The following is a 21996-nucleotide window of genomic DNA, read 5'->3' as shown; positions in this document are numbered from 1 at the left end:
GATAGCAGGAAGTCAGGGAGCGCAGGCTCACTCGCACTGGGTCTTTCTTTCCACCATCATCACCGGTGCTGCCGATAGCATCTGCACACGCACAGCCCGTTTCCCCTCTCCATCCGTCCGTCTGCGTCGCACCCACATGGCGACGCAAGTGTCCGGTGCTACGATGCCTGATACCCTTGAGTGGTTCGAAGTCAATGTGAAGGATGGAGACGGCAACCACATGATCTTTCGAGTTCGCGCGTCGGTTCTCGTCAGCAAGATCGGCGAGGCGTGGGCCGTCCGCTTCGGCATCGCTCCCAACGGCCCCGGCCGCAAGAGCTACAAACTCAGCTTTGAAGGGACTCGCCCCGCGGCTGATGCTACTGTTGGAGACGTGAGTCCAGAGCTTCGACGTGGCACTTCTCGAAGGTCCGACCCAGCGCGGGCGTGGGAAGGACGTGCCCGCTGGTCGATGCCAGGACGTGGGTGCCCCGCACAATCGTGCGTTGGGATACATACTGCGGCCTTGCCCGCGGTCTCCTTGGACATGCACTCGCATGCTTCCACTTTCGACTTAGACTTAAAGAAGTGCAAGCTCACACACTGCTTCAAACAAGCTCCTCAAAGACAACGAGTACAACCAGCCCTTGACCCTCTGGTTTCAGAAGTGCCAGTGCGGATGCTAGCGCTCTTCCATCGGGCCGAATGAGCTCCACAGCCCTCGACTTCCAACGCAGATAGTACCGCTCCTGCTCTGGTCATCACCCGTCTCGCTCTTCAGTCTCCTCCTGTGCCTGCGCGAGCAGTTCGAGCCCGTCACGTCAGCACGCGTGCCACACTCTCGAAAGGGCTCTCGCTTGCTGATCTTGTGACTTGCGTGAGCGCCTTGTGTGGCCGAAGCGAAGGACACAGCGACTTGGAATGGCTGAGGTTGAGGAGATGGGAAATTTGCACAGATGAGGCTCAGGCCGGCCTCTGTGATGCCGCTCTCTGCTCATCGAGCGGTCGTCACGTTGCGGTGCAGGTGCCGGCGGCCGCCGCGCGCAGCCGTATTCAGTTTCGCTTTGTAGTCGAGTCCTCCACCTCGATGCTTGCTGAAGAGGGTGTGACACACGAGAAGGAGGCTTGCTTGCGATGCGCTGGCGCCAGCTCCTGCTTCCCGACCACGAGCCCCCGCATCCCGCAGCACCGCCTGCACGCTCAGCTCTCACACCCAGCTCTCCACACCTCCCTCCCGCAAGCCGTCCAGCATGGGCGTTCGCAACGCCGGCGCCATGGTCGAGGCCCAGAAGCTCGAGAAGCTCAAGATCAAGATGGTCGACTGCGCGAGCGGCCGCTCGTACGTCTACACAGTGTGCACGGCGACGTCCATCAGCAGGCTCGGACAGATGTTCGGAGCCAGCGACGGGTGGGGCGGCCGCCTCAGGATCTTCGACGACGGCCGCCGCTGCCAGGAGCACGAGACTGTTCAGACCGTGAGTCACGAGCTTGCGGGCGAGATCAAGCCGGACGGCGTGGGTGGAGCGGGAATTGCGATGGCTTCCTGTGCCAGGTCGTCTCGTGGCTCGACGAGCTGTGTGGTGATCGTAGCGCCTCTGACTGTTCCGGCACGCCTCGCTTTCTTGGCCGTTTGCCGCGCAGTGGCTGACTTTCCTTCTCTGTTCAAGCTACTTGACGACGCGCGCGAGCACGATGAAGGTCCTGACTCGGACGGTGTCTACAGGCTTGACGTTATGAAGTGCATGTGCGGATGCTAGTGCTCGCCTGCCGCGCGAGATGGTCTCCAAGGCCTCGATCTTCAACACCGGCACCTCCTCGCCTTCGCTTCAGCCCCATCTCACGACGCACCGCTCCTCTTCTCGTGCGTCGCGCTCACAATTGAGCCTGTGTCACCAATGTCACGACGCACTTCCACACTCTCAGCCTGATCCCCTCTCTCGCTGATGTTGCCGATTTGCGTGAGCCGTGCTTGAGCAGCCGAAGCGATGGCTTCAGCTCTCGTGGTCCGCTAGCCTTGTGAGCTGTCGACAGATGATGCACAGATTCGCCTACTCCGCTTCAGCCAGGTCAGCCTCGCCGCGCGCGCGGGGCCGCGCGTGTCGAGACGGGCGGCGGCGCTTTCCTTCCCACCACCACGAGCGCGCGGCCGTCTGCGCAGCCGGCCAACTGCCTAGCGCTCTTCTCTCCTCAAGCTTTCGCCACGGCCAAGATGGGCGTCCGCAAGTCCGGCACGTCGCTCGAGGCCGAGTCGGCCGACACGGTGATCGTGACGGTCAAGACCATGACTGGCAGCACCTACCACTTCAACGCCTCTAAGCGCGCCTCAGTCGGCAAGTTTCGCCGTCGCTTCAGCGAGCACACTGGCATTCCGACGGACCAACTGCGTCTTGTGCACGACGGCCGACGCATCCAGGACGATGAGATGATGGACAAGGTGAGCAGGGCTGATCTGTTCCTTGCGACGCGAGTCTCGTATCGAGTCAGGTGCACGTGCAACCAAGCCAGCCAGGAGCAGAGATCCGCTCGTCGGCGCTTCTAGTCTGTATCTGAACGCTCACACTGCGCTGCTGAACGACTTGAGCCGCGTGGTTTGCCTCTCGCCTCTGCTCGTGAGCTCACGCACCTCGTCCGCTGGCAGATCGGAGACTTGGCGCAGGGCGACGATGCAATCACGATCTACGCCGTACTGTGCATGTGCGGCTGCTGAGGGCGTCGATTCGAGCCGAGCAAGTCCACGGCAGCCGTCGTCAGCTCGGCGCTCTGTTCCGCTCCCGTCCCCATCGTCACGACCCAGCTAGCTCTTCTCCTTTCCTCTAAGCCCTCGAGCTCGAGTCTGTCACCCAATGTCATGACGCTCCACTCCACTGTTTTCGCTCTCTCTTTACTCGACGTACCTACAACGTGCCTGTGTCCTGGGTGAGGTGGCAGGCGGCCGCCATCAAGGCTTGAGACGTCTGCTCGCACTCGGAGTGCATCACGAGCACAGATGTGGTGAGCTTTCGCTCGCGGTCTACTCTGCTGCGCAAAGACCGAGAGAGCAAAGATCAGAGCAAGGAGCTCCAGAGGAACATGAGGCATCAGCCTCAATGCTCAAGCCAGGCAGGTGAGAGAGTTTGAGCCCAGAGCTGCACGCTGGAGAGAGGGCGGCGGCTAGGGGTCGCGATGCGCGCCGCGCGTCGGGATGACGCGCGTCCAAGAGCTGCCCCTTTTGGCACTTTACGCCCTGAGTCCCGAGCAGCATGTGGCAGCGCAGAGTGACGAGACCCTTCGCAACGAGGCGACAGCCTCTTGCTGTCCCACCACCACCATCCTCACCAGCGCCGCTGGCCACGCCTCTACGCACCACACCTGCCCACACCCCTCTTATCTTCGCCATGCCCGCCGCGCCCACGACCGCCAACGCGGAGTCGCTCGCAGCCGCACGAGCCGAAAGCTTCAAGGTCGTGATCGTAACCCACACTGGCTCGGAACCTTCCTTCAAAATCACGAAGAGCTCTACCATCGGCGAGCTCCGCGCCGCGTACGGCGAGTGGCAACACGTACCTGTGAACCAGATTCGTCTCATTCACCACGGCCATGGCCTCGCCGATGAGATCACGGGCGAATATGTGAGTGGCTTGCGCAGCAATTGTTTGAAGGAAGTCCTCTCGCTAGGGCGGACGGGAGCGGTCGCTGTCTGCAGAGTTGCATTGAAGGGTCGCACAGAACGTGGCGGCTTGGGCGCAGCAGCCGTGCGACGGGGATCAGCATCGCGCACACTCGCCATTGGCATGCGCGTGCTGTGGGGAGAGCCACCCTTGGCACCTGACTGTTAGCTGACCCGAAGACCTCACTCTCGACTACAAGCTCCTGTACGAGAAGGCCGCAGGCCGAGGTCTTGATCGGTGGGGCCGTATTGTGATCGACGCCATCGTCTGCCTGTGCGGATGCTAAGATGTTCCTCTCGGCGCCACTTGGATACGTGAGTGGCTGTGTTGCTGTGCTTCACTGCTGCCGCTCTTGATGGGGAACGGGAATGCCGAGCTGCGTCGTAGAGCATGCCTGCTGCTGCGTCGTGCTCGTCGCAGTCGGCGCTGCGCGAGAAGCAGCAGAGCGTATCGAGGACGAGCTGGCCGCCGGCCAGCTGCGCTGGCTTGTTGACACTTGAGGCTCCTGTGTGGTGGCTCGCGTCGCCTCGCACTTGCTCATGAGCTCACACTTCGCATTCGCCGCAAGCTCCTCAACGAGGTGTCGCAGGCCGGCAACGAGTCCGACGGCGTGCTCGTCATCACCTTCGAGCTCTAGCTACCCAGCTGCTGTCGAGCGCTCGCAAGCCGCACAGGACTCTCAACTCTCGTCTCATCACCACGTGCGGCCCGCTTCTGGCCCCGTCATCGCAGCCCGGTCCGCTCTTCTCGTACCCAGCACCTTCGCGCACAGTGCGCGCCTCAATGTGACCATGCTTAGCCGTGCGCTGGCGGTGCTGACAGATTTGAGCTGTCGTGGTAAGATGCCGCGGCTGCAGTCCTTCGCTACGTCAGGGATGATCTTGCTCGTCGTCGTGGTTGAGCGGCACGGATGTCGGTGCATGCTGCGCACAGGCCACGCGCCGCTTCCCCGCACTTCGCGTCGAGGTGGAGGAGCGGGCCGGCGCGACGTTGTGAGCCGATGCCGAGATGCGCGCGCGCACATCCTGCTTCCCGCACACCACTACCTTTCGCGCCGCCATGACTGCCATTGCCGCGACCGATGCGCTCACCGGGCTGCGCACGCCCTTCGTCGTCGAGCGCGTGACGATTCCGCCTTCCGATCTCGACCCGTCGCTCAAGCTGCGCGTCATGGTGCACCACTCTGGGCGCAAGCCGGGCGCACGCCCACTGCTGCTGCTGCACGGCCACCCGCAGTCTAGCATCATCTGGCGCGATGTGGCGCCGGCGCTGGTGGATGACGGCTGGCACGTTGTGGCGATGGACTTGCGCGGTCATGGCGGCAGTGATGCGCCGCCGGTCCGCACGCGTGATGGAAAGGACGAGCCGCCGGCCGAGGAGGGCAAGTGGCGCTACAGCAGTAAGTGCGCGAGTCCCAGCCTCTGCGATGTGCTGCTGAGAGCTCCTTACCAGAGCGCGAGATGGCGCGCGACTGTATCGAGGTCATGAAGCACTACGGCCACGAGTCGTTCTGGGTCGTGGCACACGACCGCGGCGCACGTGTGGCGCACCGCCTGAGCCTGGACCACCCCGAGGCGGTCAAGAAGATGATTCTGCTGGACATTGCACCCACGCTGGTGAGCGGCATGCCCGCAGACTGTTGTGCCTTGCTGACAGCGCTATCCGGCAGCCGATGTACGAGAAGGTGCGAGTCCAGCGGGACCAGGCGATGGCGGACTGCTGATCTTCTCGCAGACCGACGTGCGCTTCGCGGGCTACTACTACCATTGGTTCATGCTCATCCAGCCGTTTGGCCTTCCGTGAGCAGACAGGCATCCCTGACCTCTCCATTCCGTGCTGACCGCTGGCTGCTCGACAGAGAGGGACTGAGTGAGTAGGACGGCTTCCTCACATTCCACGCACTGAGCCCTGCTCCCAGTCACCGGCGCGCCCGAGGCGTACATCCAGCGGCAGATGGTGCTGCGGCCCGGCAGCGAGGCCGTCTTCTCGCCCGACGTCATTGCCACGTATGTCGCCTCTGTCGGATCCTGGGAACACGCACACGCCATGGCCGAGGACTACCGTGCCTCGTCGCCGCTCGGGCCCGACCTCGAGCTGGACCGCAAGGACCGCGAGGCGGGACGCAAGGTGCAGACGCCGGTGCGTTGCCAGAGGCCCGATGCTGATGAGGCTTGTGCTGATGCTGCCTGCGCCAGACTCGCGTGCTGTGGGGCGCAAAGGGCATCATTGGCTCGCTCTTCAATGGCCTGGAGCTGTGGAAAGAGGCGTGCGTCGATGTCGATGGCCACGCCACGGAGAGTGGGCACTACATCCCAGAGGAGCGTCCGGAGGAGATCATCAACGAGGTGCGTCGCTCACCGCGCATCGCCGCGGCAGACGCTCGCTGACACTCTCGCACAGGTGCGCAGCTTCTTCTAGGCGGCCTCTCATTGCTGCCAGCAATGCCATCAGATCGAAACGAGCTAGGTATTGCAGCAGAGCACGGGCAGCACACACAGAGGGGTCCTGCGGCAGGCGCGCAGTGGGTCGGGGTCATGACGGTGGGGAAGATGGGGCGCAAGACGAAGCGTGGCGAGCTCTGCGTCAGGGCGACCTGGATAATAGACAGGCAGGTCTAGAGAGTGAGGGAAGAGGAAGGGGGCAAATCACGCATCGGCCTTGGCCTCGGCGTCTGCGCTGCCGACGACGCCCGAAGCGACTGCCGGCGCAGCGTCCGCCTCGTGCGCCGTGCCGGCGTCCGTGGCGATGGAGATGATCGAGTCGTCTGCGCCGCCGGCGTTGGGGTTGGGCGACATGGAGCCGCTGGCCTTGCGTGCGCCGCCGGCGTTGAGCGTCTGCGTGACGCTGCGCGGCGGGTTGCCGCATCTGTGCGTGTGTGTGAGCAGCTGCGCTGAGGTGTGCTCGAGGTGGCACGCCACACTCACCGGTCCTTGCCGTAGGCGATGCGACACGTCTGGTAGTCCGGGTGGTTCTTCATCGCCTCGATGGCCTTGATGGCGTTTTGGATGTTGCAGAAGTTGACAAACGCCTGGAGCGAGCAGTGTCAGCTTTGCGCGCGCAGGCTCGCAGCATCTTCTCACTCACGCAGTTCTTCTCCCGCAGGCTGTTGACGAGCTCAATCTCGCCATACTCGCCAAAGTCGCGCCGCAGCTTCTCGTCGTTGAGCACGTCGGCATTCTCGATGTTGCCGACGTACACGTTGCGGCTGCCGCCCGCCTGCACGGCCATGGCGATGGCCGGGCTGAGCGGGCCCGAGTGCTTGCCCCAGCCGATCTTGAGGCGGCGGTTGTGGATCATGACGCCCGAGTAGGACGCGAGATGGAAGAAGGCCAGCGCCGTGTTGGCGTCGACAAAGGTGAGGAAGGCAATGTGCTTCTCGGCAATGTAGCGCACGTTCTGCAAAATGCCGCCGCGCACGTGGTTGCAGATCTCCTCGGTCGTCGTCTCGGGGTGAATGTTGCCGAGGTAGACGGTGCGGTTGCCGATCTGCGAGAGGGCCGTCGAGTTGGGCGCCGCATTGGCGCCGCCGCCGAGCATCGCCGCAGCTGCAACGCCAAAGGCCGAGCCGCTCGACGCCGAACGCGCCTGCTCCTCGGCGTTGGCGCTCGAGGGCATGCCGAGGCCGAAGCCCATGCCCGGCGGCGCGCTGGCGGGACCGAGGGCGCCAAACGCCGCGTTGGGCATGCCGGGAAAGCCGACGGACGTGGCGCTGAAGGCCGTCGGGTAGCCGAGCGACGCCGCGGCCGCCATGCCCATGGCCGCGGCCTGGTTGTTGTGCTGCTGGTTCTGCTGCTGGCTGCGCGGCACGTACGCGCAGCGGTCCTTGCCGTAGTTGACGCGCTTGCCCGTCCACGCCGGCTCCGTCGGCAGCGTCGCGACGACCTTCATGGCGGTGGTGATGGAGAGGAAGTGCACGAAGCCAATGTTCTTGTCGCGCACAATCTTGACCTGGTCGATGGGCCCGAAGCGCGAGAGATCGTCGCGCAGCGACTGCTCCGTGACGCTCTCGTCGAGCTGGCCCAGGTACACGTTGCGCGTGGCCTGGCTCTGCTGCACGGCCATGGCGACGGGCGTGGGGCACGTCGACGGCTTGCCCCACCCGATCTTGAGCTCCTGGTTGTGCAGCGACATCTTCTTGACCGACGCGTCGGCGTGGAAGGCCGCGGCCGTGCCGCCGTCGAGGAACGAGATGAAGGCGCAGTTCTTCTCGGCCAGGATGCGCACGTTTTCGATGGGCCCAAACTTGACCTGGTTGAGCAGTTCATCGACGGACGCGTCGGCGGGCAGGTTGCCCACGTAGACGGTGCGCCCCGTCTGGTTGCCCTGCGGCGGCGCAGACATCATGCCCATGTTCGGCACAAACTGGCCCAGGCCCGGGCTGGCGCCGAAGGCGCCCGGCGAAAAGTTGGCGTACATGGCGCTCATGGCGCTCATGGGCGACTGCAGCTGCGCCTGCTGCTGTTGCTGCTGCTCGTGGCCCGGCATGCCCGGCATGAGGTAGGAGACCGACTGCGGGCCGGCGCTGAGCGGGCTAAAGGCGCCGCCGTTGAGGCCGCCCATGAGCGCGTTGTTCGACGCCAGGTTCAGCGGCGCCGGCGCGTAGGCGTGCTGCACGAACGGCGAGCTCGGCGCGGGCGCGCCGGGCGTCTGGCCGCCAGTCGAGAGGCCCATCATGCCGAGCGAGATGCTGCGGTTGCCGCCCTGCTGCTGCTGTTGCTGCTGCGAGTACAGGTTGGCATGCTGCACGCCCGGCGAGAGGTCGCCAAACGTCTGGCTGGCCGGCGCCGACGTTGGGTAGTTGAAGGCGGGCACGTGGCCCTCGGAGACGAAGCGCGCCTTCTTGTTGATGCCGTCGGCAAGGCTGCTCGGCAGGGCCGCCTGGCCGAGCGGGTCGAGCGAGCCGTTGCCCGCGCCGCCGGGCGCCGCCAGCACGGCGGGCGAGGCGTCGTACGACTGCGAGCTCGTGCGCTTCATCATCTCGGCGAGGAATGGGTTGACGTGGAAGAGCAGCTGGCGCAGCGCAAAGTTGTTGTCGACCAGGCCCGGGCCCGAGACTGGCACCTGCGGAGGAGCGGCGGCGGCGGCGCTCGGCGCGGCACGCGGAGTCTTGAGCTGCTCAGCACTCGCGCCGTCGAGCGAGACCTTGCTGAGCGCGGCCGTGGCGCCCATGATGTCGGGCGTCGACGCAGGCATGTTGCGCATGGGTGGTGAAGTGCGACGAAGGGAAGAGGAAGGCAAGGAGTGAAACAAGAACGGGAGAGAGGACGTCAGCGAGAAGGAGATGGCGAGAGGGAAGGTGGCAGCAGCAGCGGCTCTGCTTAAGAGGTGCGGGCACCGAGATCCGGGCGTGGGCGAGAGCGGCGACGCGCTGCTGGCCAGCCGGCGGCGGCTCTGACGCCAGCGAAGCGCCCCCTCCGTGTGCCTTGGTACGTATTTGGCGCAGCAGGCACCACGCACGCCGGCAGTGTGGTGCTTCAGGAGCGGCCTGATTGGCGCCGCAAAGTGCCCTTGCGCCTCGGGCGGCGGCGTGGCGCTCATGCCGCGCCCTGAGCCGCCAGCCATGGGTCTCTCGCACGTCCAGCAGACGGTCGCGACGAGCTGCAGCGAGCGACATGCTCTTGTGCAGCCCACCAGAGAGCCGTGGTTGTGATCGAGGTCGGACGCGCTTTGAGGCGGCGCGACTCGAGCGAGCACGACGTCGCGCCTCGGCCTAGCTCTGACCCACACCGATGATAGCCCCTCGCTCTCTCCTGTCCAGCGCGAAGTGCAGCGGAGTCCTTGCGCCCATCCCAAATGGAGCTCGCCATTCTGATTCCGGCAACCGCGGCTCCCGAGCTCGGCTGCGCCCTCGATTGGGATCGGAGACGCCGCTGCTGCCGAGGTGTCCCGCACGGAAGCCGCACGTGCTCGCAGCCCTGGCACTCACACGTGGCGACACGGCCCCTACAAGAGACGGACGGGCAAGGGGATCCAGCGGGGATGAGACTGCCAGAGTCTTCCGGGGAGAGAGAGTCGAGATGCAGCTGCAGAGTAGAGCCCGCGCAGCGGAGAATGCGAAAGCGAGCGAGCGAGCGCCGGCGAAGAGCGGAGAGGCGCCAGGCGAGAGACGGACGAGATGGAAGAATTGCGCGTCCGAGGGCAAGGAGAGAGACCCGAATGAGGGAAGAGAGAGGGGAAGGAGAAGAGGGGTGATGGGTGCGGGACGCTGGAGCGGCAGCAGCGGAGCTCGTGCGGCACAAGCACCGCCAGCTGCAGCGCCCGGCGTCCGTGCAGCGGCAACGCATACACGGCACCACGCGCCTCTCGACGTGCCTCTCTCTCGCTCTGGGGGCGACAAGTCGAGTCGGAGCTCCCGCTCCCGACGATCCCACTCGACTGCAGCTCAGCCGCCTTGCCGCCTTCTCGGCTCGGCGCGTCGTCGTTAGCGCGTCCACGCGGCCGCCGCGGGGAGGCCGAGAGAGCACGTCTCGGCGCTCAGACGGCAGGCGGCAGGCTCCCATGCCGCTGCGGCTGTGCGCTTTCGCCGCCTCTGAGACGCGTCTTAGCGTGCCTCGAGGTGCGGGCGCAGCGCCAGCGCCTCTCCAGAGGTCTCGCCGCACGGCGTCGGGCAGGCACACGCCGACGCCTTGGACAGCGTGGCGCCGCGTCCGGCGCCGACGTTCAGCTCGCCGTGTGGCAAGGCAACGCGCCGCCCACAGCCGCCACGCTGCGGCAGAGAGACACGACGGGGATCAGCGAGCCGGAGTCCGGCAGAACATGAGGCGTGCGGGCAGCAGATGCAGCGCTGCGATCATGCAGCGCTGCAGGGCAGATGGCGGCACGGGACGACGGCGGGGCGCTGGACGTGCATGCATCGCTGACATTTGGTCCCCTCTGCTCTCGCTTCCCTCCTTCACTCCCTCTCGCGCTCAAGACGTGATGAGCTCGCTGCCCTCCTCTCGATGCCGTTCAATCAATCATCTTCGCCGGGCGCGCTCCACCGTGCTCAGCTAGACGCTTCGCATGCATCTACGAGCGCCTGCGCAGAGAAGAGCGTCAGTCAGTCGATCGCGAAGCGCAGCGACTGTGCCATCACGCACTTCTCGTCCTTGGCCTCGGTCTCGCCCGTCTTGGCGGGACGACGAAGGTCGTCGCGGATCTTGGACGCAGACTTGTCGTGCTTGCGCTCCGACGATGTCGACGACGTTGAAGCTGCGTGTGCCGCGGGCTTGCCGGCCGACGCAGACTTGGCGTGCTTGCGCTCCGACGACGTCGACGAGGTCGAGGCTGCGTGTGCTGCGGGCTCGCCGGACTTGTCGCCTCCCACCGCCGTGTTGGTCTCTGCCTCTGCGAGCTTCTTCTTGGCGTCGCGGATGCGCTGCGCGCTCAGGATGAGCTCCTGCTCCGCCCACTTGCGGATGTAAGCGTCGCGCGCCTGGCGGTCGCCCACCAGCGAGGCGATCTCAGCAAGCGTCTTCTTGACTCCCTGCACTTCCTCAACTATCCCCGCAAGGCCCTCGTCCGCCCGCTCTTGCGTCAAAGGCTCCGCACTCGTGATGTCGATCACTGCGACGTCCTGATGCGCCTCGAGCTGTGCGCGGCACTCCTCGAGGATCTTCTGATGCTCCTCGTACTCTGCGCGGCACCTCTCAGCGACCCAGAAGTACTGCTCGTTGATGGCGAGCTCATAGTGCTGCCACTCGCGGATGTGCGCGTCGTCCGCCTCGAGCGCCTCGAGACACTCTCGCCACGAGGCAGGCGTCCTTCCTCTGGGAATAATGGGCTCTCCGCGATCGAGCTTGATGGGGTTGAGCGTGCTCTCGTCAGTCTCGGCGCGCTCCTCCTCGCTCAATGGCGCAACGCCGTATGGGCCCAGCGGCAGTCCGAACAACTTGCGAAACTCGCGACGCAGTGCGATGACGTTGCGCGCGTAGTCTACGAATGTAGTCTGGCCGCCGGGGGGAAAGACGAGCCCGGACAGGGCCGCTTGCGCCTCGTCGATGCTTGCAGACGGCTCGACGCCAGCCGGGCGGCTAGCGAGCGGTGCAGCATTCTCCCACCTCGCCTTGAGCACATTCAAGAGCAAAGGTCGCAAGGAGCCTGTGACAGCTGCGCCGGCAGCGGCGCGAGCGTCGGTCGTGCCGGCAGCGCCAGGAGCAGGAGCCGAAGCCGAGCCAGCGGCGGGAGAAGCAGCTGCGCCGGCGCCAGCGGCGGAGAGAAAGTCGAACGACGACATGGCGTAGATGGCGAGCGCTGCGATGAAGGCGCGAAGAAGTAGCGATGCACGTGGAGCGAAGATGCTGCTTGAAGGTGGGCGCTCGAGCTGTGCAGTGGGCGATCAGGAAGAGGTAGAGGGACTAAAAGAGCAAGGCTCACGAGCGATCTTGAGGGCGGTGATGCGTGTGCGATGGATGCTTATGGTGGTCGGGAAGGAAGCTCGGGCAGACCGCAGTCGTCGTGTGCGCGCACGTTGCTTCGCTTCTGCCTGACAGCACTTCGAGCCCTGTGGGCTGTCTGGCCTTCACGCGCTTGCCGCGCTTGCCGGCGCACGAGACGGCCTCAAAACACCTCTATGCGCTGCCGCCTCTCGCTGCGTGCCTCGCCAACGATTGCGCTATCGCCTCGTTGCCAAATCGGTCCTCGCTCAAAGCACTCTACGCGTCATTCGCAGGCGGTCGCCCCAACGCGCGTTGTCGAGCAGCAGGCGAAGGCCGCCTGCGAGGCCGCCTCCGAGTAGTCGAGCCGCAGCGTCAGGCACACGCTCAGGAGACTTCCGAGCCGGCTACAGGTCTTGGCGAGCGATGTACCTTGCGTAGTGTTGGGGCCACGTGCGCATGTGCATGGCCGCAGCAGGCAGCAGCCCCATCACCGTCCGCATGGTCTGCACCTGCTCGAAGCCTAAACCACCGCATGCCGTGCTCGCGCGTCTCCCAGGCCAAGTCGCAAGCCTCCCAAGGGCGTCCAAAGCGTTCGGCTCCCACACACCAAGGTCATATAGCGTGCAGCAAGGCAGTGGCGCAAAATCCAGTACGTAGCCTAGGTGGCTAAAGTCCAGGCGTGAATTTAAGCGAATACAGTCGTCATTGCGGACGGCGCCCGGGCTTGCAGACCCACAGAAAGCTGAGAATTCGGTTCGAAACCCGTAAGGCTCCGCTCACATTTGCTGTCAATCCACAGGGACTAGCAGCAAACCACCTTGGTATTTCTGCCCGCGGCGCTTACGAGCGATGCCGCGCCTTGACCCGTACTTTTTTTTTTTTTGGCGCTGATCCTTCTGTACCTGCCAAGAGCGACAGGACGGGAGGTCAAGCGAGAAGGACAGCGCAAAGCGACGCAGAGGAGCGAAGAGAGTCAGATCTGGGGCGATCACGTGGCGCGCACCGCCGCACGGACGTCTTGCTCCTGCACGACCCGAGTCCCGCCGGGGCGCGCCGAGGGCGGGAGACAGGCGGCGTGCCCGGCGCCGCGTCTCGCCGAGACCTTCGCGGCGGGCGGTGGAGTTGGGTGCGCTGGCGGTCGAAGCCCTTCCACCGCGCTGCCCGGGCTTCCTCCCCTCCACCACACCACACCTGCCCATCATGTCGCTCTCCAACAAGCTCGCCCTCTCGGACATCGACGTCGCCGACAAGCGCGTCCTCATCCGGTGAGTCGTGCGTGGGGTGTGCGTCGGCGTCGCTGACACCCGCGCCAGCGTGGACTTCAACGTCCCCATGGACGGCAGCACCATCACCAACCCGCAGGTGAGCAGTGATGCCAGGCGATGATGGGCGGCGAGGTGGAAGACGCCATCTCGCAGCATGCCGCTCTGCTGACCCCGCTTGCAGCGCATCACCGCGGCCCTGCCGACGATCAAGTACGCCATCGAGAAGAGTGAGTGCGGAGCCAGGCGCGCTGCTGCCGTGCGCACGACGTGATGAAGCATTTCGCGGATGTAAAGTGCCCATGTGGCCGAGTCCGAGAGCGCAAAACCGTGTGGATCCTTCCGCTGCCTTCCTTCTGATCCTGCGCCGGCGCGACGTGTACCAGCCATCTGCCCTGTCGCACCTCTGACACCCTGCTACAGAGGCCAAGGCGATCATCCTCATGTCGCACATGGGCCGCCCCGACGGCAAGCCGACGCCCAAGTACAGCCTGAAGCCCGTGGCGGACAAGGTGTCGGAGCTGCTCGGCAAGCCCGTCGAGTTCCTGCCCGACTGCGTCGGCGCCGAGACGGAGGCGGCCGTGGCCAAGGCGTCGGGCGGGCAGATCATCCTGCTCGAGAACCTGCGCTTCCACATCGAGGAGGAGGGCAAGGGCGTCGACGCCGACGGCAACAAGGTCAAGGCGGATGCGGAGAAGGTCAAGGCCTTCCGCGCCAGTCTGACCAAGCTCGCCGACGTGTACGTCAACGACGCCTTCGGCACGGCGCACCGCGGCCACTCGTCGATGGTCGGCGTGCAGCTCGAGCAGCGCGCCTCGGGCTTCCTCATGAAGAAGGAGCTCGACTTCTTTGCCAAGGCCCTCGAGAGCCCCGAGCGCCCCTTCCTCGCCATCCTCGGCGGCGCCAAGGTTTCGGACAAGATCCAGCTCATCGAGAACATGCTCGACAAGGTCGACAAGCTCATCATCTGCGGCGGCATGGCGTTTACCTTCAAGAAGACGCTCGACGGCGTGTCGGTGAGTGGAGACGGGCAAAGGTCTGCGTGGGCTGTGCCTGACTTCTGCACAGATCGGCAACTCGCTCTTCGACGAGCCCGGCTCCAAGAAGGTCGGCGAGCTCGTCGAGAAGGCCAAGAAGAACAACGTCGAGCTCGTCTTCCCGGTCGACTACGTCACGGCCGACAAGTTTGCCAAGGACGCACAGGTCGGCAGCGCCACGGACGCCGAGGGCATTCCCGATGGCTGGATGGGCCTCGACGCCGGCCCCAAGTCGCAGGCCCTCTTTCAGGAGACGATCAAGAGCGCAAAGACGATTCTCTGGAACGGCCCTGCCGGCGTGTTTGAGTTTGAGAACTTCGCAAAGGGCTCAAAGGCCATGCTCGACGCCTGCCTCGAGGCCGAGAAGGCCGGCACGACGGTCATCGTCGGCGGCGGCGACACGTGAGTATGGAGCGCCAGCGTGTGCCACTTGCACGGCACTGACTCGCCCCCACAGCGCCACCGTGGTGGCCAACTACAAGGCCGAGGAGGGCATCAGCCACGTCTCGACCGGCGGCGGTGCTTCGCTGTGCGTATGCCCATCATCAACCTCTCCTGCCCGCATGGCTGACGTTGCCTTCTCCCCACAGCGAGCTGCTCGAGGGCAAGACGCTGCCCGGCGTTGCTGAGCTCAGCAGCAAGTGAGCGCCTTCAAGCGTCTCCCATTCACCTCGTGCGCTGAGGCGCGCCCCATCACACCCCAGCGGGCACGCACGACTCTCGGCCAGCTTGTAGATTCTCCCTCTTCTCTTTGTCACGTCTGTATCTTTCCCCGCCCACCAAAGGCAAACGCTCCTTTTGACTAGACTGTGGCGTGAGGTGCGCGAGATGCTGTGGATGTGCTGCATCAGCGCAGAAGGTCTAGCCCACAGCGGCATCGGGGACAGGTGCGGGTCCGGCAGTCGGCGACACAGCATGCCCGTGGCCCCTCGCACCGCCCTGCACCTCTCGTGCGCAAAGGCCTACGGCATCAGTACCCGCTGCACTGTGTTGCCTCTGGCGATGCCCTTGCTTTGCCGCCTTCAGACGACAATTTGTGTATGCTGGCGGCTCTGCTCGGCGGCTGCCCCGGACCTCGGGCCGCGCCACGCCGCGGACAGGGTGACGCTACACGCCTGGTCGTCGCCGCCTAGACCTTGCAGCCAACTCTCCTCGCAGAAGGGGAGCACTGAGGGCGCATCGCACCGAGACTTGACTCTTGCTTGTGCGCTGGTAGCAGGCCATATGCTATCACATGATGCTGCGTTGGGCAAGAGGGGTGGCGCCGCCCTGCACCTCAATTTCGCGCGACGCGTGCCTGTCCGCCATGCGCACCCCTGCACCTGAAGCGCAAACCTGCCGAGAGATCACCTCAGATGAGCAGACGCAGGTACAAACAGCGGCATCAACGGCTCGGCAGCCCCTGTGACGTCTGCGAGCGCACTCTGCGTCGGCCGAGAGGCGCACAAGGCAGGCAGCCCGAGCCCACCGGACGCGCGCCGCGGCGGGCCCCATCGGGGCGCACTCGCTCGCCCGAGCAGGCTCAAAGAGGCAGCCAAGGCCCTTATACGCCTGCGCAGTCACTCCTTTCCCTCCCGCCACCACCACCTTCGACTCCTCTTCTCTGCTCGCCCTTGCCCAGCTACGCAGCCCTTCACGCCCTCACCTTCGGCCCGCTTGCTCCGCCGTCCGCCTGGCCGCACCTCGTGCCCTCGTACGCCGCGCCACAAAGAGCCACCAGCTCAGCTACAGCGTGAGCCTCGTCCTGTCGCTACCTGTCGATCCAGCGCTGAACCTCACTTCGCAGCGCAATGAGTCCCTGCCGCGCATCCCTGACCCCGATCCGTCTGCCCGCTCCCGTCGGCAACCCCGAGGCGGCGGCGGGCCTGCAGGACCTGGCCAACGAGCTTCACCGCCTGCACCACGTGCGCAAGGAGACGTCGCAGCCCATCTTCAGCACGGCGCACAGCGCCTACGAGCTGCAGACGGGCTTCTACGACTACACGCGAGCGATCTTGGTGCACCCCGACGAGGCCTTTGCGGCCAACGCGCCTCTCAAGGCGCGGCTCGAGAACGCGCTGCGCGCCAAGCTGCAGGTGTCGCTCGGCGAGGTCTCGTGCCGTGCGCTCGTCAAGACGCTGGCGTCGTACTTCAAGTTCGCCAACTCTCCGGCACCCGCCGTGCCGACGGCGTGGAACAAGGCGGTGGACGCAGAGGAGAACGTGCTGTGGCTGTGCCACTGCATTCGCTACCTGCCTCGTCACGTCGTCGCGACGCTGCTGCGCATCTCGCAGCAGAATGGCGGCGCCGAGGAGCGCGAGGCGGCGCTCCGTAGCGCTGATCTGCCCGAGCCTCTCAAGGACCCCATTCCCACCATGCTCGCTTCGGAGCCGCTTCACGGGCGCCATGACGATGTGGCTGGGCTCGCCCATCCAACCGCGCCGTTGAGTGGATGCCAGCGAGTCTGAGAGGGAGTCTTTCGCCCGGTGAGTGCATGCGGCGCCTCTTGTCGGCTTCGAGTTGCTCGCCAGAGGCATACGCGTTCAGCAGCACGCATGCTCATCCTCTCCTCCTCGCAGCGCATCAAGCTCCGCAGCCTCATGGCTCACGCTCGTCATCACGCTCGTCACCACGTTCATCATCACGCCCGTCATCACGTCCACAGTTCCGTCACACGTACCATCACCAAGTTCAGCGCCTCTGTTCCTCGTTCCTCACCGTCCGTTCAAGCATCTCTTTCACGCCGTTCCTGAAATGTGCGCCAGAGTGAATGGTGGCGCCTTGTGTGACTTGTGCTGCTTGTGCGATCGAGCAACCTTGTTCTGCTGGGACGAGCGGTGCAGTCCACTGCCGTGAGCTCGACATGGCTCAGAGGCTGGCAGTCGCGCTCGGCAGTGCACGCCACTCATCAGGGTCTCTGCCTGAGCCGCGCACCGCAGCGCACCAAGGCGTGCCAGGTCTTCTGAGTGCGCTTTGCACAGAGGCGCGCGAGGCTTGCAGTCTGCTCAGCATGGTCATGGGGACAACGAGGCTCATACACCCTAAGAAGACGCTGGACACGCGCTCCGGCGCTAAGACGCTGCTCCCGCTGCTGCGCGCTGCAGGGGGCCGTGGCGGGAGTTCGAGGGAGTGTGAGCGTGGGCTGCTGATGCCGTGCTCGCGCTGTGCGCCGGCGCTCGGCGCGTGCCTACCGCCGGTTCGCGCAGCGCACGCCTAAAGTCCGCGCCGCTGTCAGGCACGACGTCTCCGCTCGGAGCTCGGCCCTCGCCCACCACCTCCGCCCGCTGCTCCCCACTCGCACACCCCCTTCTTACCCACCAGCAGTAAGAGTGCCGCACATCTCCTGGACACCGCTTGCACATCTCCTCTACACCACCCGCACGCCGCCTGCACGCCACTCGCTGCCCCGCCGCCGGCGCGCCGTGCGCCATGTCGCACATGCCCTCCTCCGGCGGCGCCTCGTCGTCGTCGCTGCCACACACGCCGCACACGCCGCACCCGCTCATGCATCGCGCCGTCTCGCCGCCCACGCCCGCGCCCTCGCCGCAGCCGAGCGCGCTCGGCATGGCGCGCCTCTCGTGCGCCGACGACGCCGCCAGCCTCGGCAAGCACCTCGCCCTCGTCTTTCCCAAGCTCGACGCCGCCGAGCGCAGCGCCGTGCTGACGAGCCTGCTGGGCCTGTGCAGCATCCGCGAGCTCTCGCAGCTGCAGACGGACATCACCGCGCGCCTCAAGATCGACTTTCTCGGCCAGCTGCCCATCGAGATCAGCCTGCACATCCTCAGCTTCATCGACGACCCCACGACGCTGGCGCGCGCCAGTGGCGTCAGCCGCTTCTGGCGCTCCCTCGTCAACGACGAGCACACGTGGAAGGCCATGTGCGTCAAGCACGCCTTCCGCTACCGCCGCATGAGCCTCGGCAGCATCTCGCTGCTCGGCAGTGCGGGCCTCGGCGGCAGCGCCGCGTGGCCGGCGCCCGTCGGCAGCACCTCGTACTCGGCCAGCGATGCGTATACGTACGCGCGTCTGGCGCCGCTCGCCGAGTCGGCCGACTCGTCGCGCCGCGACGACGACGATGACGACGAGCAGCTGAGTCACGCGCGCGACGACGCCGACGCCACGCTGCTGGCGTCGCTCTATCAGCGCTACCGCGCACGCGGCCTGGACCCGTCGAATGCGCTGCACGAGCTGCGCACGCTGCACGATCTCTTCCTCGCCAAGCAGGAGAGCGACGACGCGCTGGGCATGCGGCGCGGCAGCATCGACATGAGCGAGGCAGACCGCGCCTTCTACGCGCAGCTCGAGGAGATTGTGGCCGAGGAGGCCGAGGAGCGCTACGGGGCGCCGCAGCAGGCAGCCTACGCACAGCCGGCAGGCTCGCGCTTCATGCAGCAGCCACGCGATGGACCCTCACGCCCGCAGCCCTTCTCGCCCGCCGATGGCTCGGATCCGTTCGGCGACGATGCAGAGCCGCAGCTGGCCGAGCCGAGCGGCAGCGCCAATCTCGGCTGGCTCGGCGCCGGCTCGTGGGCGCGCACGTATGCCGGACCCGCCTCGTCGACGCTGGCCTCCTTTGTTCCTCGCCTGGCGCCTCTGCGCTCTGCCGTCGGCATGGCGCGCCCGCCGACGCTCTCTCGCGCGCCGGACGCTGCGGCGGGCAGCAGCTCGCGCGGCATGGAGGTGGACGAGGACGTGTTTGCGCAGGGCCTCGGCCTGCCTGTGTCGATGAGTGGCGTGGAGGACCCGCTCTATCCGACGGCGCGCATGGACGACATGCACGTCACGCCCGCCGCTCGCCGCCTGGTGGCCGACGCAAAGAAGGCGCGCCGCCGCAGTGCTCCGGGCGCGGCGGCTGCGCTCGGCGAGCCGTCGGGCTCCTCCTCGAGCCTGGGCATGGGCCGCCCCTCGTCGTTTGTCTCGCACAGCGGCGAGCGTGCGGCGACGTTTGCAGAGGGCAGCGGCGTGCGGCCGTTCAGCTACAAGACGCACTTCAAGCTGGCCTACTTGACGGGTGAGTGGCCGCCGTGCGTCACACCCTCATGCTCCCCCACTCACACCCGGCAGACTCGAACTGGCGCCGCGGCGGCCGCATGCTCACGCAGTACACGTCGGGCGACAACGGCGCCGTCGTGACGACGCTGGCGATGGACTCAGAGTGGATCGTCGTCGGCATGGCCAACGCCAAGATCCACGTCTTTGACGCACGCACCGGGCTCTATATGCACACGCTTGCCGGCCACGAGAGCGGCGTGTGGGCGTTGACGCTCGTGTCGCGCACCGAGGGCGCGCGCTCGCGTCCCGGCCTGGCCGTGTACAAGGGCAAGCATCGCGACGGCGCGCTGCGCCGCGTGCCGAGCTTTGCGGCTGGCGGCGACCTGGAGCTGCTCGTGCACGACCAGCGACCAAGCGCTTCCGCATACGCTGATGATGACGAGGCACGTGCTGCGGCAGGACCTGCAGGCAGCACCCTCAGCAGTCCTGGCCTCGGCGGTGGCGGTGCCTTCTCGGCGCTGCCGAAGCGGACACATAGCGCGATGCCTCTCGGCGACGAGGGTGCACCGGGGCGGAGCGACGACGAGACGCTCGAGTGGTTTCATCGTGCGCGTCGGGCGATGCTGCGCAACGGCTCGAGCCCGAACCGCCCGGAGAGCCTGCGCGAGCCGACGGCCGCCGAGCGTGCGCGCGAACGTGCGGCGGCCGAGGCCGAGGCCGACGCCGGCGCGATTCGCGATGCCGTCATGGCCGACGGGACCGGCCGTGTGCCGCGGCATCTCGCTGCGCAAGTGCGCGCCAATCGTGCGAGGCACCTCGGCGCCGACAGCGACGAGGCGGCCGACTTTGATGCTCGCGCCGCCGCGGCCGCCGCAGAAGACGCCTCGCTGTGGGGCAGCGCCATGCCGCAGCAGGACTCGACGCGCTCCCGCACGGCCGGCTCAAACCCGTGCGGCAGCGTGCGGGGCTTTGGCAACGAGGATGCCCTCGTCATCACGGGCGGCTGCGACCGTGACATTCGGGTGTGGAATCTGCGCACTGGGTGAGTAGCCCTGGGGGTGATGGGACAACACACGCGCTGACCACCGCCTCAGTTCATGCCAGTACGTCATGCGCGGCCACACGTCCACGGTGCGCTGCCTCAAGGTCGTCGATGGACGACCACTGGCCGTGTCGGGCGCGCGCGACAGCACAGTGCGCGTGTGGAACATCGCCACGGGCCAGCTGGTGCATCAGCTCGTGGGACATCAGCACTCGGTGCGCTGCATCGAAGTCGCCGGCAATCGCGTCGTCAGCGGCAGCTACGACTGCACGTGTCGCGTGTGGGACATCGACACGGGCGAGTGCGTGCAGGTGCTGCGCGGACACTTCCACCAGATCTACGCCGTGGCATTCGACGGCGTGCGCATTGCGACTGGCAGCCTGGACTCGACGGTGCGTCTCTGGAACGCCAATACTGGGTGAGTCCGTTTGTCGATGCAAAGCGCAGCCCCCCATGCCCTCCTTATTCATCCTTTCCCTTGCCAGCGAGTGCGTCTGCACGCTGCAAGGCCACACCTCTCTCGTCGGCCAGCTGCAGTTCACCGACGCCCATCTCGTCACGGGCGGCAGCGACGGCCGCGTCATCGTCTTTGACCTCAAGACGATGCAGACGAAGCACCGCATCTGCGCCCACGACAACTCCGTCACGTGCCTGCAGTTCAACGACCGCTTCATCGTCACGGGCGGCAACGACGGGCGCGTCAAGCTGTGGGACTTTCAGAGCGGCGCCTTCATCCGCGAGATGGTCGAGCCGAGCGAGGCCGTGTGGAAGATGGCATTCAAGGACGATTGCCTGTGAGTTTGTCGCCCCCCTCCCCTCTCGCCGTCCTCCTGCCGCATCATGCCTGCCCTGCTGACTGTCTCCTCTCGCAGTGTCGTGCTGTGCAAGCGCGACAGCAAGACGTCGATGGAGACCATCACCATGAAGCCCTTGCTTGACTCGTAGCGCCCCCGTCCGCACCTCTCCGCTACTACTCGACCTCTGTGTATTACTTTCTCGTCGCCGATGATCCCTGCATGGCTCTCTCTCCGCTTTCCTCGCTCCCGCTTACTCTCCTCTTGCGCACCCGTGGTTCATACATCACCCCTTGTCACCTCTACTCGGCCTTCTACCGGAATTCCGTCTCTCTCTCTCCATCACTGCGCTCCTCACCTGCGCCGCTGCTGAGAGCGGAGCCGCGCGTGCGGAATGCGGCGTCTACCTCCGTCAGGCGCGCAACTCTAGCGCGCCTCCTTTTCGCCGCCTCTGCCCTTCTCGGGGGGTTCCCCAGCTTCGCCGCTGCTGACCAGCCCTGGTAGCGCACATCGGGCGCAGCGGCATCGCTTTCGCCGTGGGCTCATCGCATTGGCAGCATGGAAAGGAGCGGTAGGGCAACGAGTTGGGCGTAAACAAGGGGTGAAGGAAGGGGGGGGGGGAAGAGAGTAAGGGGACGGCGAAGGGAGCGGGTCTAAATGGCCGATCCTCCCGAGCTGAGCTGGCGATTCTCATGCGCGGCCAGCAGGGTGCCGTTTTGGAAGCGCTGCACGCCCTGCGCCGTGCTGGAGCCGGCATTGGCATAGGTGATGTTGTGGCCGAGCTGGCGCAGGTATGCGGCCGTGGCGTTGCTGAAGCCTTGCCAGTTGGGAATGGTGGGCGACGTCGTGTCTTGCCACTCGAGGACGGTGGAACTGGCGAAGGGGCGAGGAGGGCGAGGGAGGGGGG

General features: G+C 65.9%; 11 protein-coding genes across 11 annotated transcripts; 8 read left to right on the top strand and 3 right to left on the bottom strand.

The window, feature by feature from the left end:
* Nucleotides 1-71: 71 nt before the first annotated feature.
* FA09DRAFT_162798 (hypothetical protein) lies at nucleotides 72-712 on the top strand. Its single transcript, XM_025739246.1, has 2 exons — nucleotides 72-373; nucleotides 597-712. Exons 1-2 carry the CDS (start codon nucleotides 137-139, stop codon nucleotides 663-665), a joined length of 306 nt encoding a protein of 101 aa, XP_025595185.1. The 5' UTR covers nucleotides 72-136; the 3' UTR covers nucleotides 666-712.
* Nucleotides 713-1054: 342 nt separating this feature from the next.
* Nucleotides 1055-1931, top strand: FA09DRAFT_162797 (hypothetical protein). The gene is made up of 2 exons (XM_025739245.1): nucleotides 1055-1454; nucleotides 1647-1931. The coding sequence occupies exons 1-2, from the start codon at nucleotides 1114-1116 to the stop codon at nucleotides 1714-1716; spliced, it is 411 nt and encodes a 136-aa protein (XP_025595184.1). The 5' UTR covers nucleotides 1055-1113; the 3' UTR covers nucleotides 1717-1931.
* A 189-nt stretch (nucleotides 1932-2120) lies between these two features.
* Nucleotides 2121-2840, top strand: FA09DRAFT_332561 (hypothetical protein). The gene is made up of 2 exons (XM_025743506.1): nucleotides 2121-2413; nucleotides 2618-2840. Exons 1-2 carry the CDS (start codon nucleotides 2189-2191, stop codon nucleotides 2684-2686), a joined length of 294 nt encoding a protein of 97 aa, XP_025595183.1. The 5' UTR covers nucleotides 2121-2188; the 3' UTR covers nucleotides 2687-2840.
* A 449-nt stretch (nucleotides 2841-3289) lies between these two features.
* FA09DRAFT_332560 (hypothetical protein) lies at nucleotides 3290-4372 on the top strand. Its single transcript, XM_025743505.1, has 3 exons — nucleotides 3290-3587; nucleotides 3826-3940; nucleotides 4195-4372. Exons 1-2 carry the CDS (start codon nucleotides 3354-3356, stop codon nucleotides 3910-3912), a joined length of 321 nt encoding a protein of 106 aa, XP_025595182.1. The 5' UTR covers nucleotides 3290-3353; the 3' UTR covers nucleotides 3913-3940; nucleotides 4195-4372.
* A 287-nt stretch (nucleotides 4373-4659) lies between these two features.
* Nucleotides 4660-6092, top strand: FA09DRAFT_332559 (alpha/beta-hydrolase). Its single transcript, XM_025743504.1, has 8 exons — nucleotides 4660-5025; nucleotides 5079-5242; nucleotides 5296-5310; nucleotides 5361-5425; nucleotides 5485-5495; nucleotides 5545-5765; nucleotides 5822-5971; nucleotides 6027-6092. Exons 1-8 carry the CDS (start codon nucleotides 4686-4688, stop codon nucleotides 6042-6044), a joined length of 984 nt encoding a protein of 327 aa, XP_025595181.1. The 5' UTR covers nucleotides 4660-4685; the 3' UTR covers nucleotides 6045-6092.
* Nucleotides 6073-8880, bottom strand: FA09DRAFT_332558 (hypothetical protein). The gene is made up of 3 exons (XM_025743503.1): nucleotides 6711-8880; nucleotides 6551-6654; nucleotides 6073-6491 (listed from the first exon to the last, which is right to left on the bottom strand). The coding sequence occupies exons 1-3, from the start codon at nucleotides 8817-8819 to the stop codon at nucleotides 6272-6274; spliced, it is 2433 nt and encodes an 810-aa protein (XP_025595180.1). The 5' UTR covers nucleotides 8820-8880; the 3' UTR covers nucleotides 6073-6271.
* Nucleotides 8881-10634: 1754 nt separating this feature from the next.
* FA09DRAFT_363316 (hypothetical protein) lies at nucleotides 10635-11841 on the bottom strand (the record flags this gene model as incomplete). The annotated part of the gene is made up of 2 exons (XM_025745572.1): nucleotides 10635-10644; nucleotides 10706-11841. 2 exons carry the CDS (start codon nucleotides 11839-11841, stop codon nucleotides 10635-10637), a joined length of 1146 nt encoding a protein of 381 aa, XP_025595179.1.
* A 1325-nt stretch (nucleotides 11842-13166) lies between these two features.
* On the top strand, nucleotides 13167-15075 carry FA09DRAFT_332556 (putative PGK1-phosphoglycerate kinase). Its single transcript, XM_025743502.1, has 7 exons — nucleotides 13167-13248; nucleotides 13297-13345; nucleotides 13430-13475; nucleotides 13669-14261; nucleotides 14314-14684; nucleotides 14740-14811; nucleotides 14873-15075. The coding sequence occupies exons 1-7, from the start codon at nucleotides 13184-13186 to the stop codon at nucleotides 14925-14927; spliced, it is 1251 nt and encodes a 416-aa protein (XP_025595178.1). The 5' UTR covers nucleotides 13167-13183; the 3' UTR covers nucleotides 14928-15075.
* Nucleotides 15076-15813: 738 nt separating this feature from the next.
* On the top strand, nucleotides 15814-17021 carry FA09DRAFT_162616 (hypothetical protein). Its single transcript, XM_025739244.1, has 2 exons — nucleotides 15814-16747; nucleotides 16841-17021. The coding sequence occupies exon 1, from the start codon at nucleotides 16073-16075 to the stop codon at nucleotides 16727-16729; it is 657 nt and encodes a 218-aa protein (XP_025595177.1). The 5' UTR covers nucleotides 15814-16072; the 3' UTR covers nucleotides 16730-16747; nucleotides 16841-17021.
* A 509-nt stretch (nucleotides 17022-17530) lies between these two features.
* Nucleotides 17531-21431, top strand: FA09DRAFT_332555 (hypothetical protein). The gene is made up of 5 exons (XM_025743501.1): nucleotides 17531-19272; nucleotides 19326-20295; nucleotides 20348-20713; nucleotides 20781-21089; nucleotides 21168-21431. Exons 1-5 carry the CDS (start codon nucleotides 17691-17693, stop codon nucleotides 21238-21240), a joined length of 3300 nt encoding a protein of 1099 aa, XP_025595176.1. The 5' UTR covers nucleotides 17531-17690; the 3' UTR covers nucleotides 21241-21431.
* A 311-nt stretch (nucleotides 21432-21742) lies between these two features.
* FA09DRAFT_341621 (hypothetical protein) lies at nucleotides 21743-21961 on the bottom strand (the record flags this gene model as incomplete). The annotated part of the gene is made up of 1 exon (XM_025744475.1): nucleotides 21743-21961. A coding segment is annotated over one exon (219 nt), but the record flags the coding sequence as incomplete, so codon positions are not given.
* Between the last annotated feature and the right edge of the window lie 35 nt (nucleotides 21962-21996).

This window comes from Tilletiopsis washingtonensis, assembly GCF_003144115.1.
Source record: "Tilletiopsis washingtonensis strain MCA 4186 unplaced genomic scaffold FA09scaffold_26, whole genome shotgun sequence".
Taxonomy (NCBI): domain Eukaryota; kingdom Fungi; phylum Basidiomycota; class Exobasidiomycetes; order Entylomatales; genus Tilletiopsis; species Tilletiopsis washingtonensis.
Note: the sequence above shows the minus strand (reverse complement) of the source record. Positions and strands in the feature narration are given on the sequence as shown.

Bases quoted from the DNA above. Each gene is read 5' to 3' on its own strand.
- FA09DRAFT_162797 (XM_025739245.1), top strand. From the start codon at position 1,114: ATGCGCTGGCGCCAGCTCCTGCTTCCCGACCACGAGCCCCCGCATCCC. The intron at 1,455-1,646 runs GTGAGTCACGAG...TCTCTGTTCAAG, and splicing joins AGCACGAGACTGTTCAGACC to CTACTTGACGACGCGCGCGA.
- FA09DRAFT_332560 (XM_025743505.1), top strand. From the start codon at position 3,354: ATGCCCGCCGCGCCCACGACCGCCAACGCGGAGTCGCTCGCAGCCGCA. The intron at 3,588-3,825 runs GTGAGTGGCTTG...CTCGACTACAAG, and splicing joins ATGAGATCACGGGCGAATAT to CTCCTGTACGAGAAGGCCGC.
- FA09DRAFT_162798 (XM_025739246.1), top strand. From the start codon at position 137: ATGGCGACGCAAGTGTCCGGTGCTACGATGCCTGATACCCTTGAGTGG. The intron at 374-596 runs GTGAGTCCAGAG...GCTTCAAACAAG, and splicing joins CTGATGCTACTGTTGGAGAC to CTCCTCAAAGACAACGAGTA.
- FA09DRAFT_332556 (XM_025743502.1), top strand. From the start codon at position 13,184: ATGTCGCTCTCCAACAAGCTCGCCCTCTCGGACATCGACGTCGCCGAC. The intron at 14,262-14,313 runs GTGAGTGGAGAC...ACTTCTGCACAG, and splicing joins AGACGCTCGACGGCGTGTCG to ATCGGCAACTCGCTCTTCGA. The intron at 14,685-14,739 runs GTGAGTATGGAG...TCGCCCCCACAG, and splicing joins ATCGTCGGCGGCGGCGACAC to CGCCACCGTGGTGGCCAACT.
- FA09DRAFT_162616 (XM_025739244.1), top strand. From the start codon at position 16,073: ATGAGTCCCTGCCGCGCATCCCTGACCCCGATCCGTCTGCCCGCTCCC.
- FA09DRAFT_332559 (XM_025743504.1), top strand. From the start codon at position 4,686: ATGACTGCCATTGCCGCGACCGATGCGCTCACCGGGCTGCGCACGCCC. The intron at 5,026-5,078 runs GTAAGTGCGCGA...GCTCCTTACCAG, and splicing joins GGGCAAGTGGCGCTACAGCA to AGCGCGAGATGGCGCGCGAC. The intron at 5,766-5,821 runs GTGCGTTGCCAG...TGCCTGCGCCAG, and splicing joins GACGCAAGGTGCAGACGCCG to ACTCGCGTGCTGTGGGGCGC.
- FA09DRAFT_332561 (XM_025743506.1), top strand. From the start codon at position 2,189: ATGGGCGTCCGCAAGTCCGGCACGTCGCTCGAGGCCGAGTCGGCCGAC. The intron at 2,414-2,617 runs GTGAGCAGGGCT...GTCCGCTGGCAG, and splicing joins ACGATGAGATGATGGACAAG to ATCGGAGACTTGGCGCAGGG.
- FA09DRAFT_332558 (XM_025743503.1), bottom strand. From the start codon at position 8,819: ATGCCTGCGTCGACGCCCGACATCATGGGCGCCACGGCCGCGCTCAGC. The intron at 6,655-6,710 runs GTGAGTGAGAAG...TGCTCGCTCCAG, and splicing joins GCCTGCGGGAGAAGAACTGC to GCGTTTGTCAACTTCTGCAA. The intron at 6,492-6,550 runs GTGAGTGTGGCG...ACACACGCACAG, and splicing joins ATCGCCTACGGCAAGGACCG to ATGCGGCAACCCGCCGCGCA.
- FA09DRAFT_332555 (XM_025743501.1), top strand. From the start codon at position 17,691: ATGTCGCACATGCCCTCCTCCGGCGGCGCCTCGTCGTCGTCGCTGCCA. The intron at 19,273-19,325 runs GTGAGTGGCCGC...CACACCCGGCAG, and splicing joins CAAGCTGGCCTACTTGACGG to ACTCGAACTGGCGCCGCGGC. The intron at 20,714-20,780 runs GTGAGTCCGTTT...TTCCCTTGCCAG, and splicing joins CTCTGGAACGCCAATACTGG to CGAGTGCGTCTGCACGCTGC.